This window comes from Montipora foliosa, chromosome 7 (genome assembly GCF_036669935.1).
Source record: "Montipora foliosa isolate CH-2021 chromosome 7, ASM3666993v2, whole genome shotgun sequence".
In the NCBI taxonomy this organism is placed as follows: domain Eukaryota; kingdom Metazoa; phylum Cnidaria; class Anthozoa; order Scleractinia; family Acroporidae; genus Montipora; species Montipora foliosa.
In genome coordinates this window covers 40,106,601-40,125,140 of record NC_090875.1, presented here as the reverse complement: position 1 = coordinate 40,125,140, position 18,540 = coordinate 40,106,601, and the positions used below count along the sequence as shown (strand labels likewise).

The window sequence follows — 18,540 nt, the reverse complement described above, 5'->3', positions numbered from 1 at the left end:
ATGAAGTTCGTTTTGTTGCTATGATTTCGATTTTAAGCAAAGCATTTTCAAATTTCTTTCAAATCTGATGTAGTCATTGTGTTCTGACGTCACAGCCGAGACAGCCAGGGAATGTAATAGGGATGATTCAAGACCGTTAAAAGAATAAATGGATTTTCTGCATAACCAGGTCATCTTAAAATGCTTCTATTCAGAAGCGTGAATACTAATACATATCAACACAAATATCAATAATTGCTATTTAGGGTTTACATTAAATATAACTTAACATATTATATAAAAGCCGGCGTGAGTTTACTTGTTTTGCAGACACGCAGTTCAACTACTTGTGAGAGGCATATTTGCGAGTAAAGTGATGCCAACCTTTCGCCGCAAATACCTTTGCGCACCGTGAAAAAAGGGTGGTGGCACGGGCAAAAAGACTAACCGACGAAAGATAACCTTTGCAGTTTAATCAAAGAAACGAACTTGTCACCAACCACTGGAGTCACTATCTTGGAGAAACCGCTTGTAAAAAAAGCATAACCATTCACAGAACCATTGCCAAAATGCCGTATGAAGTGATTTTGGAATCTCTCGGAAAAAAAGAAATCAAAAAGCCACAAATGATTGGACAAGTTACAGCTACATCAAATACAGATCAAGAAAATGGTCAATAGAGGGGGGGGAGGGGGTAAAGATCACGTTTCACATAAACTTAATAGGGCTTTTCGCGTTTCACGAGCTAAAAAACCGCATTTTCACGAATAACGGACAAAATGATTCGGCTTTTTCAGGGAGGTGAGAACAGTTTAATAACTGAGGCCTTAGACTTACCTCTTATGGCCACAAAACAGCCCTAAAGACCTTTTTATGATACGTCCGGATCGTGTTCTAGGATGGTCACTGGACATGTGACTTCCAAGACTTCCGAAACCTCTGCCATATTGAAACTGTTCCCACAAGACCCTGGGGACTGTTCAAACCTACAGGGGAGATCTGGGGGAAGGTTCATCCCTGAGTTCTTTGACCTTTGACAGAAAGTCATAAGAAGCAATTTCACATTTCACAAAACAAAAAAACTCTTCAATTACGCTTCACATTAATCAGTAAAATCACGATTCACGATGCAAGAAAAACGAAATTAACGTTTCACGAGAAATAAATGGGTCCGATCACGGCTCACGAAAATACCCTATACCCCTTTCTCAATAATTTGAAAAAGTGGATGAGCCAGTTATTGAAGGAGAGCGGTGTCTGACACTTGCAAACAGCTTACATACAGTGCTCAAAATCATTTATTGGCAAATCAGTCAGTTATTGACTTTTGAACAGCAGTATTCAACGTTCACTTTAGCGTCCCTTGAAAAATGATAAAGCTCATTAAAGACAAAGTTGACGAGAGTGTCCGACGGTATTTGCGAGGTTAAATCCTATGAGAATTAGTTGCTGGGGAAGAAAGAAGTGTCAGTTGTCCGTATCAACGGGTGTCCGTATTAAGCGGGTTGACTGTTGAAAGAATATTTGGACTTTCCCTAAGGACAAAGAGAACTGTCCGTAATAACGGGATGTCCGCGTTAATTAAGCGATATATATATACTGTAGTGGCAAAACACTACCCAATATTGCTTGACGAAGCTGCTGGATTCAAGTTCAAGTGTGCTATAGCGAGCTGTTAAAGGACGGAAACGACCGATTCAAACGAGAAAAAAACAAAGAATTATTACGAGAACGTGTAGAAACGGGTATGTTCAGTGCAAAATACATCCGCGTTTAAGAAATGATGAGAATGAGCACGGATCAATGTGCAGAAATTCTTAATGCGGCGTTGCTGAAGCAGACATCTCCAAGATCATAAGGGGACTAAAAGTGTCCCTCATGCAGACATGGCCTTGCTTCATACTCGCCGATCAAGGTTTCTGGCTGTTCATCAACAACCATGACGTCTTATTCGTCCTTGTCCTTCATCTTCGTTGCAAATCATGCTAGAAGCCTAGCCTTGAAAATAAGATAGCCATTCATGATTGGCTCGATTCAGGAGGGAAGCTAGAGCGGCAAAACACTGCAGCGTTCATTGCGTCTCGCACAATTGTTGGGAATAATGCTTGATCAGAAGCAATTTCTGGCCAACACTTGATCGAACAAAAAAAAAATCGTCTAATATGGGCGCTCAACAGTCGTACAATGTTGAATCGCGCGCAAAGTTGGAGCGTTGGATCCAACTTTGTCAGTAGATAGTTTGGCCAGGGCTTGCGTATCTCCTTTTTCGTAATCCCGGTTATCGCCGAGTTTAGAGGACAGTCAATCATAAATGTTATCGGGTTCAAATAACATCCTAACGTGAAAACTCTTACTACAAATTTTGTTGCAGTAAAAAGTGCCCTCCGGAACGTCTTCATGTGGATCCACCTACATTGGCCTCAGAGAGCTGAATTTCGGACAAAATGGAAAATTTATTGGAAATTTAGGTCAGTTGCTGGAAAAATTTCCGTGTCACAATTTTAAAGAAAGTATTGCTATAACTGAACAACGGTTGAAAAACAAGGTACGTTTCTGACACTGTCGCTATCGAACCTACTTTTGTTGTCTTCTCTTTAAATGAACAAGCACACTGTCCAAGTCCATGGAGTCTCGTGCCATTTTTCGCCGTTAAAACTATTCCACAATACCCCTCGGGATTGTCGCGTGCGCTTTTTCACTTTTTTTCCGACAATCTTTGTCGAAACCGTGAGCTGTACTTTTATACCTCCCCGCTCGGCGGCTTTGTTTATATCCACCACTAGCCACCTTTAGTGAATATTTGTTAATTATATCATGCTCTACAAATATCAGTAACTGTACTTTCCAGTTTTTTTTTTTTTGAACAAAATAAAGTAGGAGAGGTTTATCCATAATTTGGGTACGTTTTCAATGAAACAATTATTAACCACTCTCGCTCTTTGGATTGAATAGGAGTTGATTATAGCCAACTTGCGACTCGTTGGCTATCTATCACGTCATATCCAAAGCGCGTTCGTGCCTTTTTGAGTAGCAGTAGGAGTAGTAACCAATCAAAAAGCGCAGATTTTCCCCAAGAGGACGAATTTTTTAATCTGCGCTTTTTGATTTAGTCAATTTGATTTGATTGATCAAATTCCAATGATGCACGGGTCTCTGGGTGCTTCTCATTTAGCCAACTAATCCGGATGGAATGTTCGTTGCATTATTAAAGGAAAGTGATTTCCCGAATTTAATGACCAACTGGATGAGAATGGCGCTTACCATTTACTACACAGCATTCCATCCCGCATATTTTACTCGATCTTGTGAGAAAGGGTCTGGAAACGGAAGGTTCTCGCAAATGGTAAGAGCGTTTCGCGAATTCCGTTCCGAACGGAAAAGAGGACTACCTCTGGAGGTTGTCCACAATTTCCGAAAAGATTTTCCGGAAAATTGCCTTTCCATTTGATCTCAAACCGAAATTCCGGATCCTTTGGCTAAATGGTAAGCACCCTCCCTCTGTCCTTGTCATCTACCGATACAAAAACCTGAGCGAGGCTTGAAAATTGAACAGGATTTTGAGGTTACAGAGCCGTGTAAATGCAAACATTTTTGGCAAGATGCTAGCCAAATATCGACTTTCTTCGTGTTTAAGGCTGGGGGGCGAGTGACCTTTGGAAGTGCGAGAAATTCGGCTTAATTCTGGAGGCACTCTGCCGTGAGCGGTCTGCACGCCTTGTCTATTTATATTGTATGTGACCTCCTAAAAACCCATCAAATCACTCAGGACAACGCAGAAAATAGTAGGTGAGTTAACTTTATTTATCTGGCTGCCCATACAATGAATTTTCGAAAAGAAAGATCACAATTTGAACCAATTTATAAAGTCTCCCGTCTTTTCACTGAAGCTCCAGATTTTTTGCAGTTTGAGCTCTGAGGGGTTAGCCGCAGGTCTGCGATTTGAGCTTTTTGGCGGAATTGACAGCAGCTTATCTTTCCTATTGCTGCATCAGAGTTTCCAACCTTGGATAATATATAAATACAGATATTAAAGAGCGAAAACACCGACGCTGAAAACGACCAAAGACATACTGAAAATCGCATATAAGCCTTACAAAACCACACAGAAGGCAAGAAGCCTTACAATAAAACGAGGTAAGAGATGTTTTTATTAAAAAAAATTCGCTCATATTTTTCACTTTCACGTACACCTGTTTTCTTTTCACTTTTGCTTCAGTTTGGGGAGCCTGTGCTAACAATGTAGATTCATTTCGTCATTTCGCCAAACGCCTCCAATCCCTCGTATTTAAATTCTTCGCTGGAGAAAACCTCAAGCACAGTTTCGCACCTTAGCGTCATCTGGAAGGAGGTCAAACGTTTTCTGGAGTTTAGCGTACTTTACAGGTAATTTTGCCTCTTGTGGTGAATGCATTTGGTTTAGGACACCGTTTAATTAGGTTTACTACAGCATATCGATATGGGAAGCTCGTATGTTCATCTCATTTCAATCTCGATATCTTTAATTAAGTCTCCTTATAATTTCTTTGTTTATCAGTTTTCGCCTTTAAATATTTCGGCTCGCAGGGTTTCTGAACTAAAATTATCATCTCGGATATTGGGACATTTTTCTGCAATGTTGTGTTTCGTTCGCTGCGAAAGGAAAAAATTAATGTTCGCGTGCTGGAACGCTCATTGCAAACAACTGGAAAATCAAGCTAACAACGCATTCAAATCATTAGGAGAGGGTACCTGTTGATCAATGAATACTGCGCGTTTTAATATGACGATGAGAAATAATGTTTTGAAAGCAGAAAATTACGAGAATCCGCGGAGAATTACATTAAAAAGTTGACAGGATCGAAATCCAGCTCCACGTGTGCAAAGAGGAAAAAGTGGTATCTCAACTAAAGTCGATCAAGGAAAAAAACGTTTAGATGACACAATCTCCAGTTTTCATTTGCTTGCAGTTTAAAAAGTAAAATATTGGAAAAAAGAAGGTATTGGATGATTTTACAAAAAAGCCATGCCTTGCCTTTCCAGACTAACATACTTACCCAAATTATCGAGTCAGTATTACCAATTTAAGTAAATGCAAATTTAACCTAAGTACGTTAGACAACAGATATATTTGCTCTAATTATGGATGGGAGAGGACATATATAGTGAAAACATGTTTGTTTACCTTAACTATGAAAAACATTGACGAACGCATCGAGCATGAAATCAAAGAGCTGCACCGCCGACATGTTAAACTCGAATGTCACAGTCGTAGAGGAAACTTAGTTAAATGAAAAGCGTTCATTTAACTAATATATTCCTATTTTTCACGTTGCCATGTTACCACCAATAGCGTAGCTCCTACTCTACTATAAAAACTACACGTAACCCATAATTCCTCGATTCGCTCTGACGAAGGACTAACGCTCGAAACGTCAGCTTTTAGAATCTCTGTACGGTGGCCAATTTACATTATCAACTCCGTTGATAAAACCAAATTTTTGTTCACAGAATTACGTCGCGCCATTCACAATCAAATGGGCGAAGTCTTAAACCAAGGCCGATCATAGTTAGGCGGACGGATTTTCAAGATAATTTTTTTATTAAATCCTTCATCAAAAATCTCCCAAGAGGTACCGGATTTGGAATATCCGACGATTTTCCTAAAGAAGTTGACGAGGTAAGAAAGTTGTTATATCCGATACTAAAGGCGGCCAAGCGCGAGAAGAAAAATGCATACTTCAACGTCGAAAAGTTGATCATTGACGGTGCTCTTTACCGTGGTGAAGAAACATCTCAATTTTCTTTCTATGGGCGTTTAATGGACAATTAAGCCAAAATGAAAGTTAAAATGCAGTTTAGTTTATTTATTTATTTATTTTTTCTACGGAACCACCTACTTGAGAGCTGCAGCTTTCCACTTTCTATATTCAGTCAAAATGCCATACAAAGCTTTAGGTAAGTCTGTAATAGTTATGTGTTTCTGTATGTGTGTTTCCGCATGTGCTTTCGTTTTAGCTTTCTCTCCTGTTATGTTGATCAACTTTGTTTCGATGCTAACGAGGTAATAAGAATCAAGTCTCGCCACAAATATCAACCGCATTGTGAGCATAATTCTAAAAAAACTATTTTCATTATTTCTTGGATACCCCGTCTATCCTGTTATTAGAAATCAAATGTATAAACTGTTATCACTTAACGTTAGAGGGCTAAACAGTTCGAGAAAGCGAAGACAAGTTTTTCGTTGGTTGCACCAACAGCAATCGGATATAATTTTCTTGCAAGAAACTCATTCCTCGCCGGAATCCATCAAAAGATGGGAAACAGAATGGGGAGGCAAAATCGTGTCCAGTCATGGCTCCTCTCATATTAGAGGAGTCATGATTTTATTCAAACCACGTCTTGACGTTGACTTCCAAAAAATTAATGCGGATAATTCTGGCAGATGTATTTTAGCCGAGACTATTATTGATGGTACGAAAGTGGTTTAGTAAACATTTACGCACCGAATGATACAACCCAACAAGTTGTTTTCCTCAGGGACGTTTCAAAAGAATTTCTAATCCCTTACGCCAATGACAACTTGGTGCCGGGAGGTGATTTTAACTGTACAATTAGCACTTCAGACAAAAAAGGCGGTAGACCGATAGACAGCAAAAAAGCCTCTCTCGACGAGCTTCAGTTGTTAATCAAAACACATAATTTACTTGATTCCTGGCGTTTCAAGAATCCAGATCAACCAGGCTTTACGTGGGCTAACCCGTCAATGAAAATACAGTGTAGACTTGACTACTTCTTTATTTCAAAGCAGCAAAAAGATCACGTAAAGGATTGCAAAATACTTCCAACCATTTATTCAGATCACTCCGTCGTCGCTCTCTCCATGTCTTTCAACGAAAGTGAACTCCCTCGAGGGCCAGGGTTTTGGAAGTTTAACAACTCCTTGCTGTCAGATACTAATTACGTGGAACTGTTAACATCTAAAATTCCAATGTTTGCAAAAAAGCATGAACAAGTCAACGACAAAGGGTTGTATTGGGAAATGATTAAAATGGAAATTCGTGCTTTTATAATAGCTTTTTCAAAGAAGAAAGCTAAACGAAAACGTGACGAAGAATCAATTCTTTTGTCAGAAATGATGAGATTGCAAATCAAACTCCAGGCGTCATACAGCGATTCTCTTAAGACTGAGCTGGAGAGAATAAAATTCAAGCTTTCCAAAATTGCGGGTATTAAAACACGAGGAACAATCGTGCGTAGTAGAGCGCGTTGGTACGAGCATGGTGAGAGGAATAGTAAATACTTTTATAACTTAGAAAAAAGAAACCAAAAAAAGAAACATATAACGTCCTTAGTTAATAATGAAGGTGACAAAATCACAAACCCGAAGGACATCCTGGAGGAAGAAGAACGCTTTTTCGAAGGGATTTACACATCAAGAAATATGGACTCCAACTGCTCAACTTTCAATGAGTTCTTTGAAACAGAAAACGCATTATCAGAAGAAATCGCGAAAACGTGCGAAGGTGTCATGTCGGTTCAGGAGTGTGAGCTTGCATTAAAATTAAAGCCATGGAAAACAACAAAACGTCCGGCACGGACGGGCTAACGCCTGAATTCTATCGCTATTTTTGGAACCTGCTCGGTTCATTTATGGTAAGTAGCTTTAATTACGCCTTTCGAAACGGAACTCTTTCTATCTCTCAACGTCAAGGGATTATTTCCTTAATTCCGAAGAAGAAGAAGAAGAAGAATACCAAACATTTAAGAACCTGGCGGCCTGTATCTTTACTGAATATAGACTATAAAATAGCGACGAAGACCATTGCTCTGCGCTTAGAGAAGATCTTGCCGAACTTAATTCATCCCTGTCAATCTGGATATGTTAAAGGAAGGTTCATTGGAGAAAGTATTAGGTTAATAGCAGATACAATGCATTTCACTAAAGCGAAGAATATTCCAGGGGTAGCCGTGTTTTTGGATTTTGAGAAAGCGTTTGACTCGATTGAGTGGAATTTTATTCATAGATGCCTCGAAACGTTTAATTTCGGTCTTGACCTCCGACAATGAATAAAAGTGTTTTATACAGATATCTCTAGTTGTGTTCTGAATAACGGATACGCCTCAAAACCTTTTTATCTAGAACGCGGGGTGCGTCAAGGTTGCCCACTTTCCGCACAATATTCGTTATTGCTATTGAGTTACTCGCACAACGTATTAGACGCTCAAAAGAAGTAAAAGGAATTCCAATAGATGAACATAATGAGGTTAAACTTTCGCAATATGCAGACGACACAATTGTACTTCTTTTTGATGTCCAGTCACTGTCAAGGTTATTTGATTTATTATCGCTTTTTGAAAGGTGCTCTGGTCTAAAAGTAAATCAAACAAAATCTGAAATGTTATGGCTTGGCTCTATGCGTAACAGAAAAGACACCATACATGATCTCCAATTGAGCGCCGAGCCAGTTTACGTGCTTGGCGCGCATTTTGCATATGATCTAGAAGTGTCTGAAAAGAAAAAAAGTTTTGACAAATTAGGATCTTTAAAGAAAACATTGAATATGTGGTCCCAAAGACACCTCTCCATCGCTGGCAGGATAAATATAATTAAAACATTAGCACTTTCAAAACTTGTGTTTATCTGCAGTGTTATGAATACCCCTAAAGAATTTAGTAAGGAAGTAGACAAGATTACGTTCGACTTTATTTGGGATCACAAGCCCGCCAAAATAAAAAAGACTACCTTTATCAAGCAAAAAACAGCTGGTGGCCTGGACATGAAGGATTTTTCTCACGTCGACAAAGCGCTTAAGTTAAATTGGGTGGAACGGTTGTGTCCTAACTCAAATGCCCCATGGCAGTACATACCTAAATTGCTGCTAGCCGATGTTGGCGGTACAGAACTGTTTAATGTAATTATGATTATAATCTCCTTGACCTAAACAACCATCTTCCTGCTTTCTACAAACAAATCATCTTCTACTGGCAGGACATCGCAACGGCCACACCTAAAAATAAAAATGAGGTTCTCTCGCAGCCAATCTGGAATAACCGATTTTTAACTGCGAATAAGAAAATGGTATTCTTTCCTCTTTGGTATCATGCAGGAATAAAACAAATCTCGGATCTTTTTGACTCCTGTGAGGGCCATTTCCTCCCATTTAATTTTTTTTTGTAGTAAATTCAATGTAAAATGTAGCTTTTTACAATATTATAGCATTCTCTCTTCCATTCCCTAAAATTGGAAGAAACTATTGCAAGAATGTTCCAAAGACTCGGTCACGCCGCCCACCTCAATCTGTTCACTGTCATGTAAGGCAATATACAGTATCCTACTTTACCTTGAAGATCTACCTCCACCAACTTCTGAGAAAAAACGTTTAGCGTCTGGCGTCGAGAAAAGTGACTTGTCTAAAATCTACCTCCTACCATTCAAAGCCACGAGAGAAATTAAATTGACGATGTTCCAATACAAAATCATTCACCGAATTTTACCAACGAATAGCTTGTTATATAAAATGAAAATAGTTGCCTCGCCCTTCTGTCCCTTTTGCCCTTCTGAGTGTCAGACCCTGTGGCATTTGTTTGTAAACTGCAAGCACGCAAAGTCCTTTTGGGATGGATTCCAGGAGTGGTACTCAACCTCTAGTAATACGAAACTGCTTCTGTCAGAACTGGAGGTTATGTTCGGAATTATTCGCTGTCACAACTACTGTTTGGCCCTCAAACATCTTATTATTTTGGGTAAATATTTCTTAAATGTTAACGCTATAAATACCATAAAGTACAATTTCGATGATTTTGCCTCACTTGTGCGCGAAAAAATTAATATAGAAAAATATATTGCAGTTACTTGTAATAAGGAGAAAGAATTTAGGAACAAATGGAAATCTTTTTTGTCCTTATAAAATTACATTGTGTCCTTCTACTTCTCATCTTCTGTATTTTGATTTTCTTGCTATCTATTTATTTAACAACCTATTAAATTCTAGAAAACCAATACCCTACATAGTGGAAGTAACAAACAAAATTCTTATTAGTGACTCGAACAATTAAAATGTAAACAATTACGTTGTAAACAGATCAACTATAATTCTATTTGACTAGTGTTATGGTATTGTAACATGTATCGTATGTAGTGCAAATTAATGTAGTGTGCAAGTATTGTGTAAGAAGTAAGTACAAGTGTAAATCATGTAACATGTATCGTATGTAGTACAATAAAAAAAATAAAAATAAATAAAAAACATTAACAAATACTGTAATAGCATATCTTGTATTTTAACTGTTATTAGGAAAAAATGTCATTTATTGAGAACCATAATGTGTTCAGTTGCAGCACATAATTTTTAATTTTTATTTACCACATAGAAGTTGCTGTTGGAAACTAAATTTCGTCACTTACTGGTAATATTTTTCAAATTACTTACAGGAGGAGAAAAACAAATATTATAGTAAAGTCTGCATTTTGTATGAAACAAATCTGAAATCTGATATTGATAATACCGGTACTTCTAAAGGATATGAAATGCTTCATGAAATTTGGCTTTTTTTCGTCAGAACCTTGAAGACTGCCACACCATGAGTCAAGCTCCTTATCCACCTGCAGGGCCTGGATATGCATATGGACCTGGACAACCTTATCAGCCCGGTACGACAACACGGGGGCAACGTAAAGTGGTGACACGCATTACTCTATAAACGGACGTGGCAAGGAGAAACCCAATTCCACCCAAGGGCTTTCCTGTTGAGGAGTAAAATTGATTTGAATTGGCTGGAGTAAAATCTACACCTGTTTCAGGCGTTCTTGAACAGCAGGGCTAAAGCCCAACCAATTTACTCTAATTGATTCAGTATCAGGGGCACCTCCTTTATTTTACTTTGTGTATCGACATGCTGCTTGCTGTACAGTGTATGTGCTTTTATAGCGGAGCTCTGCGTGCACTGAGCACCATGGGTAAGACACTGCAGTTTAGACAAAACAAAGAGAAATTTGCGAAACAGTGAAACAAAAAAACAATATTATTAACATTGTTAATAATGATAATTACTACTTGTATACCTGTGCCCAACATTGGGGGCCATACTACAGCTAGTTTACAGCGTACATCTTTGATTTGGACATCCATGTTATGGTCAATCTCGTACGCAGAGTCCTCGGGCTTTTTGGTCAGCGGGTGAGCGCCCGGAGAGACTCTGGGACAATCGATTTAAACTATATTTTTGATTGGCCGCTTGCGTAAAAATGGCAGTCCGACAGGAAGTCGGTAAGTAATTCGGAAGCCCCAGAATTAGGAGGGAGATTCAAAATCTAAAACAAGTTTCAGTGCTGATTGATTTTTTATACCTCAAAAATATATAAATCACAAAAGTAATAAAACGACGAGGTTTGAATTATGTCTTAAACCGCACGGGAATTTTCCCACGCTGCTAAAACTGCTGTTGCAAAAGTACCGTGGGAAAACATTACATCAGTCTCTTTGAGGAGAAATCCGTGGAATAAGGTCTTGTCGAAGCCATTCAGAATTACAGAAACATCAACTTGTAGAAGAAGAGGACATTTGTGTCGTTTCCACAAAAAAAAATTGTCGATCGTGTTGCTTGCACGATGGCATTCTCATTGCATTCTGTACGGTGGAATGTACGCTGAAACACCAAAAATACACTCACCGAAAGCGTAAGAGATTTCATCTTTACTTGCTCTTACAGCAAGCCAATGATCATTTCTCCAATTTCTTTGGGTGTAAGGCTAAAATTCTTGTTTCTCAAACACTTTCAACCCGCCATTTCTACTGTTAACGGTTTTCTCTTTTCTACTTCCGTTTAAACTCAACCATACATCATAAGACCGGAACCCACGTTTTCTGGGAAAATGGAGTCGATTATCCCAGAGTCTCTCCGGGCGCTCACCCGCTGGCCAAAAAGCCCGAGGACTCTGGGTACGAGATTGTGTTATGGTCAATTGACACCTTTCGAAACAAGGTATCTGCTGATTTAAGTATCACATGCCCATATCACTGGCTCAAGTTTAGAGCTCATCTGTTTGTTTGAAGTTGACTGCTGACCAGCTACTGGTTTTCGATTCGGTCGCAGCCTCAATCCAGGTTAACTTATTGTCTACTTAAGCTTTCTCAAATCACATAATACATCTTGTTTACCCTCCCCAAAATTTTGCATAATTATTGTTTGCAATAGCCCACTTTATATTAAAATTCAGTCCTAAACAAAAGGCATCGTCTCGAGGCTCTGGGGAATTAATATAAGGATTTGTATGAGTTTATTTCCCAGAGCCTCGAGATGATGCCTTTTGTTGAGGACTGAACTTTAATATATCGAAATTTATTTCGTAAGAAAAGTGTTTAATTGTTTGCCGTTTTGTAATTGAATTTTTTGATATTTTGAACACAGATCAATATAAAAATTAACTTTGTAGATTTGGATTATGACTTTGGAATGTTGTTACCTTAGAATATTAAAAAGTTAATGGGCAAAAAATTATCTTAAAAATGAATATGTGGATTTGTTATGCATATCTTAAGAACTGTAAGCTCTTATTCCTAAACAACTTCAATAATTTATTATTCATAGCATAACAAATATTAAAATATGAATTAAATCGTGTATAATAGAAGCCAACAGATTTCATATATTATGTGTATATATGTATGCAGCATGTATTTATGTTTATTTATAGCACCATATTTTTGTTTAAGTGTCTTACCTAGCTACCTGTGAATGCAGCCATTTGTGTGTAGATTTATGTACTTGTTTTGCAAATTTTGCTTTTAATAAAATATACCGGGTATTTTTGCTGTTGCTTTTGGGATTTAAAACTTATTGCTCAATTTTTTCATACCATTGATCATCACGCTTTTCTCCCTTTACACATTAGCCAATGTCCCATCTTCCTCAGCTCCTCCAGCGGACATGTTTTCACAATACACTGGTTATGAAAATACTCGCTTTGGTTAGTATAATAATTAACAATATTTACCCTGCAGGAAACTCCACTCACACTAAAGTGATTTTCAGGGAGTTCCTGCGTCTGATCAAATTGGAATTTAGGAATATTGGTTTTTGAGGAAAAGGGGAAAACTGGAGAACCTGGAGGAAAACCTCTCAGAGCAGAGTAAGGAACCAACAAGAAACTTAACCCACATGTGGCCACGAGTCCAGAATCGAACCCGGGACACGTTGGTGGGAGGCGAGTGCAATCACGCCGTCCCTTCTCCCTGTATATATTCAAATATACTTATTATTTCAATGATTAGGGTGTCAGTTGGACTGGAAGGAGATCACGTAACAAAGATGGATTAGAACTTGAAGTGTGGGATATCGATTGGGTTATGGACCAGAATTGAAGTTTAAATAAAACCAAGTTTTTTGCGTCCAGCTTTTTCCTGGACCAATGCCAACATTATAGACCTTTATTTTTGCAGTGATTTCTGTAATAAAACTCTTGACGTTTGTCGACACCCAAGACAAGATTGAGTTCAGGCTCACTTCTTTTGAGAATTGGTGGTGGTGCCTCCCGCGGACTAGAAGAATGGGGCAGGGAAAAGGGACTTTTTCTTGCCCCATTCTTCTTGTGTGCTTGTGGTACTCGCTCAATGCTCAATACCCAAAACCAGGTTAAGTACAATGTGTGAGCCAGCGAGCCATGTGAGTCAACATGCGAGTCAACGTTATCAAAAGCTAACTGTTTTAAACTGGGTGTTTAGACTTAAATACTGTTTATCAGCGTTATTTGAAATGGGTGCTTATAGACTTAAATGCAAGACTCGCATGATTTGCATGGCTTGCTGGCTTGCAGTTTGTTGAGACCCACCCAAAACAAATGCCTGAGCTTAAAGATTGTTGGCAAAGATAAATATTGTGTGGAAACGTGAATTATGGAAGACTGGATCAGACGATCTCTAGCTATAATTCACAGCATCATTCCACCTGAACTGTCAGTGATGGAGTGTGGGATGTCATTTCAAAGCCTGAGAATTGGACTGGACTATGATTCCGAGGATATTGGTCTTGAAATCTCGCAGTATGTACATGCATGACATTAAATATTTTTACTACCTCAGGCAGTTCATTTGTCCCACCTCCTCCGCCATATGTACCACCACCGACAGCACAGATTCCAGAACAGCATTTCCAAGAGTGAGTTTTGTGTCTACTATAGTCTAAGACTAGGTACTATGAAATGTCAATATCATTTGCCTTTATGTGGTCCATTCTAATTGTCAAGGCTGTCATAGACTCATAAGCCCAGCTAGGAATTTAAGGTTTCATGTTTTGCTGATCATCACCATCATTATTGTCGTTATCATCATCATCACCATATCCTTCACCATCACAGTTACTGTAATTCATTGTTTTCTCTGTTCAATCTTTATTTATTATCTACCGGTAACTGTTGTTCTTGCTCCTTCAGCAAACAAGTGCGTTTTTTGTGGAGTCTAAGCTTGGAAGTGCATTGCAAAATGTGTCACTGAGGTCAACATTGTTTTAGGCACCATAAAATAGAAATTTGCCTTTATATGGTTTGTTCTAATCGTCAAGGTTTTCGTAGACTTTTAAACCCAGAAAGGAAAGGTTTCACTCATTATCATCATCACCATCCTCATTTCCGTCCTCCTCCTCATCATCATCGTTATAGCCTTCACATCCCATTTACTGTCATTTTCTCCCTGTGTAATCATTATTTATACTACCTATGCCATTGTTGTTGTTGCCCCTAAAGCAAAAAGGCATTAGTTGTTTGGGGTCTAGCCTTGTAGGCCGTGCAAATGCATTGCAAAATGTGTCACTGAGGTTAACGTGACCATTCAGTATTGATTTGTAGTTCCCCAGAGATAACTAATGACCAAGCCCGAGATGCCATGCTACAGTTTGTCAGCGAACACTGTTGCTATGGCAAGGCGCCAGCGCAGGAAATGGTGATCAAGGACATAGTTCCATCCAGTGCTTATCATGTAAGTATTATATTTTAGCTTAGAGGGGCAGCCGTGGGTGGCAAGTCTGAAATCAGGTTTGACCTCTCCAAAAAATGCGACTATTAAAAACTCAGGCAAAATCTTGCATTTAACAGGTTTGCGATATACGTGGCTTGCAGGGTCCACACATCTGTGGTGGAAGATGAATCAACATGATGTACCTATGTACTGTGCATATTTGTCCCAGGCCCCCGAACATAATTTGAGTGGTCAGTCTATTTAATCCAGGTGGTGTTACAGAGTTGGCAATTTTTCTTGCAACTTGTCTCAAAAATTTTCTGCAACAAACATTAAATGTAACAAAACAAATTATTGCATGACAGGCGTTTGGGACTGTAACGTGAGGGTATTATATCGAAAATATCTCCTGAAAATGACCGGAAATTTAAAATTACCTCTTGAAATATCATCCTCCTTACCCTGGTCCCAGAAGTTTTTCTTGAGTTGCGAGAGAGCCGTGAAGGGGTGAAGACAAGTCGCTCAAGTGGCTCAAGAAATACCTCTGGGACCAGGGTACATCCTCCTCTATTCATTAAGTACTTGCTTTTACTTTTTTTTCGTCTTGATAGTATTCTCTGACAAGTTTCTGTGAGTCAAGGACGACTGAGTGGAAATTTGAACCGTACGAAGGTAAGGATACACAAATATAGCATGGCCAAAAACGAATGAAGAAACCACCCATTATCAGCTATATCCAGGCCCCAGTTGTTCGAACGATGGATAGCGGTATCCACCGGATAAATCACTATCCACTTCACTGGATAACTCAATTGGTTTTTGTAGTGTTAATCCGCTGGATAGTGATTTATGCGGTGGATAGTGCTATCCATCGTTTGAACAACTACGGCCAGAAATGTACGTAATTACATGCACGCCCAATTTTGACATCCAAAACAAATTGTCCCTTCAAGCCCAAACTAAAAAGCTCCAAATTTTTAATGAAAACAACAAAAAAAAAAACAAAAAAACAACAACAACAACAACAAAAATACAATTTAGTAATTTCACGTTGATGTTTTCCTCAGTAAGGGAGAGTAATGTACAAAAACAAGACGCTTGATGGCGTTTACGTGGGATGCTCTGTTTTTGTAAAATGTGAAGATTGGATGCAAATGTAACTGATTCCTGAAGCCGACTGAGAGTCTCGAGGGAAGTGGTAAATGCGCTAAGGAATGTTAAGGGTGATGAAAATCGAACATTTCCTTGGCGACCTCAAGCGCTTGCACGAATCAGTTGTTTGTATTTGCCGACATTCAATAAAAGCAATTTTAGTTACATTTATACACGGTGGGAACCGTGCTTGTGTTACGTCCCGTTTTCACACAACACAAGCGAACGCAAGCACAAGGAAAAGGAAAAATATATATCCTTGCGTTTGTGTTTATGCTTGCGTCAAGCCCGTTTCGACGGTCAATAGACCTTTTTACCGATACGGCGGCCATTTCGATTTCTATTGTTTCGAATAGCCATTATGGGATGCCCAGGGGGCAAATACATATTAATTTGCCCCCTGGGCATCCCATAATGTCTTTCGAAACAATAGAAATCAAGATGGCCGCTGTATCGGTAAAAAGGTCTATTGAGCGCTCTTGTGCTTGCGTCGCTAGTGGAAAACCAGGCTTTAGGGAACTTAAGCAACGACGACGGCGACGGCATCTCAAAATCTCGTTATCGTAATCTCAACCTTTTTAATATGACTAGGGTGTGTTAGTTTCTCAATGACACTGGTCGTAACGGCGCTTAATTTAGGGCAGAAAATGAAAATTCATCCACAAATGCTGACGTCCTTCAAATTTGGTTATTTCACGTTTTTGTTTTGCAGACGACGCAGTTGTTGTTGTGTTTCGTGTGCGCGTGTGCACAAATCGGCTTCGCAATGACGTATCCATAGTAACAACCGCGGCTGCAGGCTGGGACTGAATACCAGGCCTCTCGTGAAGCTTTGTTGAATCAAATGTTGATGATTTGTTGAAACCGTTTGCCCACCCCACCCCAGCGGTCAACATCGTTCCACAAAATCGAACGGATGTTTGCCCGAACCTTAAAGGAAACCTCCACTAAAACAAGAGTACAACTTCAAAATATTTAACATAATGTTTACAATCAAAATTGTTCAAACGGTTTTCTAATGGAATCGTTTGTATCCGAAATAAATGAATTTCAAAAACGCTTGTTTTGGTTTTTAAATTTCCTGGGCGCCGCCATCTTGAATAATTGTGACGTGTTATGGTTGCTCTTTTGTATTTGCAAAAAGAGCTTTTGTTCTAAAACAATAGGGCAACCAGGACACGTCACAATTATTCAATATGGCGGCGCCCGGGAAATTTGAAAACCAAAACAAGCGTTTTTAACCTTTTTTTTTTTCGGATACAAACGATTCCATTGGAAAACGTTCGAACAATTTTGATTGAGAGCATTATGTTAACTATTTTAAAGATATATTCCTGTTTTAGTGGAGGTTCCCTTTAAGCAAGATATGTTTTTGAGCTACGGACAGAACCAGAAGTGAGCTGTTTTCCATTTCAACTTGTCTTGATGATACCACACTTATATTGCGAAAGTGGAAAAATACGTTTTACAATTAAAAGAAAAGATATGGGAGAGACTTCTTTTACTTCCGGATTCCGGCCGCACAGGCTCAAAAACTTCTCGTGCTCAACTTAAGCTCTCTAACTCCTTTAAGGACGGTGCCTACTAATTCAAAGGTATTTTTGCCCCGGTTTATGATTATGCAGAAAATGTAGATCTTAGCAAGTGTTATTGAAATCCAAAAAGAAAATGGGGGGTAACAACGCATTTTTGAAAGATAATTGATGAATAATATTTGTAAAAAGCTTTAAAATACAAAGAAATGTATGGCATTCTTTCTCAAATTGAAGCTTAATTATCTCTCAAGGATGCGTGATTACCCCCAATTTTCTCTGTGGATACCAAGATTACTTACTAAGATCTACTATTTCCGGATAGTTTTAAAACGCGCAAAAATATCCCTGTATTAATAAGCACTACCCATAGGAAATCAGAGTATCTCCAGATGCGCAGAACGTATGCGCAATAACAATAGTAGGCTCTGTCCTTAACTTTGTGGCTTTGTCATTTCCGTGGCAGCCGTCGTTTCTTAAACAGAGCAAATAAAAAGTTCGCTTTTGGCTAGCCCTGTTCCCTGCGTAATGGCAAGAGTCCATCACCCAAGAGTAATGATTTACGTACCCAAATTGGCCAAGTTTCCCCCCCATCAGTTGTCTAATTTTAAACCAAGTTTTGCTGGAAAATTAACAATAGACCAATTCGGCTAACTCAATGTTGTTCCCAATTCAAATCCTTTGGGAATAAAACATTTTGTTCTAGGTATTTCAATATCATTTAAATGTGGACGCTTCATTATAATGCAAATACAATACACAAAGAACCTTCACTCCGGGTAGTCTCCTACGTACCTGTTCTTTGTGTCGTCACGCGCAGAAAGAACGACCTTGTTTTTGCAGGGAGTAGCGTTGCGTGACCACACAAAGAACGGCTCCGTAGGAGACTTTGAATTGGGTACAACATTTGGTATATTGTTTCTTTTCTCGCAAAACGTGGTTAAAACATA

At 38.9% G+C, this 18,540-nt stretch overlaps 1 protein-coding gene across 2 annotated transcripts in view; it reads left to right on the top strand.

Annotated features, from left to right (window-relative positions):
• Window positions 1-4,242: 4,242 nt before the first annotated feature.
• LOC138009496 (protein SSUH2 homolog) overlaps window positions 4,243-18,540 on the top strand; it is a 41,130-nt gene continuing 26,832 nt past the window's right edge. The window contains exons 1-6 of one of the 2 annotated variants that reach the window (XM_068856534.1): window positions 4,243-4,362; window positions 10,519-10,609; window positions 12,851-12,925; window positions 14,037-14,112; window positions 14,798-14,927; window positions 15,518-15,578. In XM_068856534.1, the coding sequence (XP_068712635.1) occupies window positions 10,540-10,609; window positions 12,851-12,925; window positions 14,037-14,112; window positions 14,798-14,927; window positions 15,518-15,578 (412 nt within the window). In that variant the 5' untranslated portion in view covers window positions 4,243-4,362; window positions 10,519-10,539. Of the gene's footprint in view, window positions 4,363-5,466; window positions 5,636-10,518; window positions 10,610-12,850; window positions 12,926-14,036; window positions 14,113-14,797; window positions 14,928-15,517; window positions 15,579-18,540 lie in introns of both variants that reach the window. The other variant, XM_068856533.1, reaches the window with a different exon arrangement.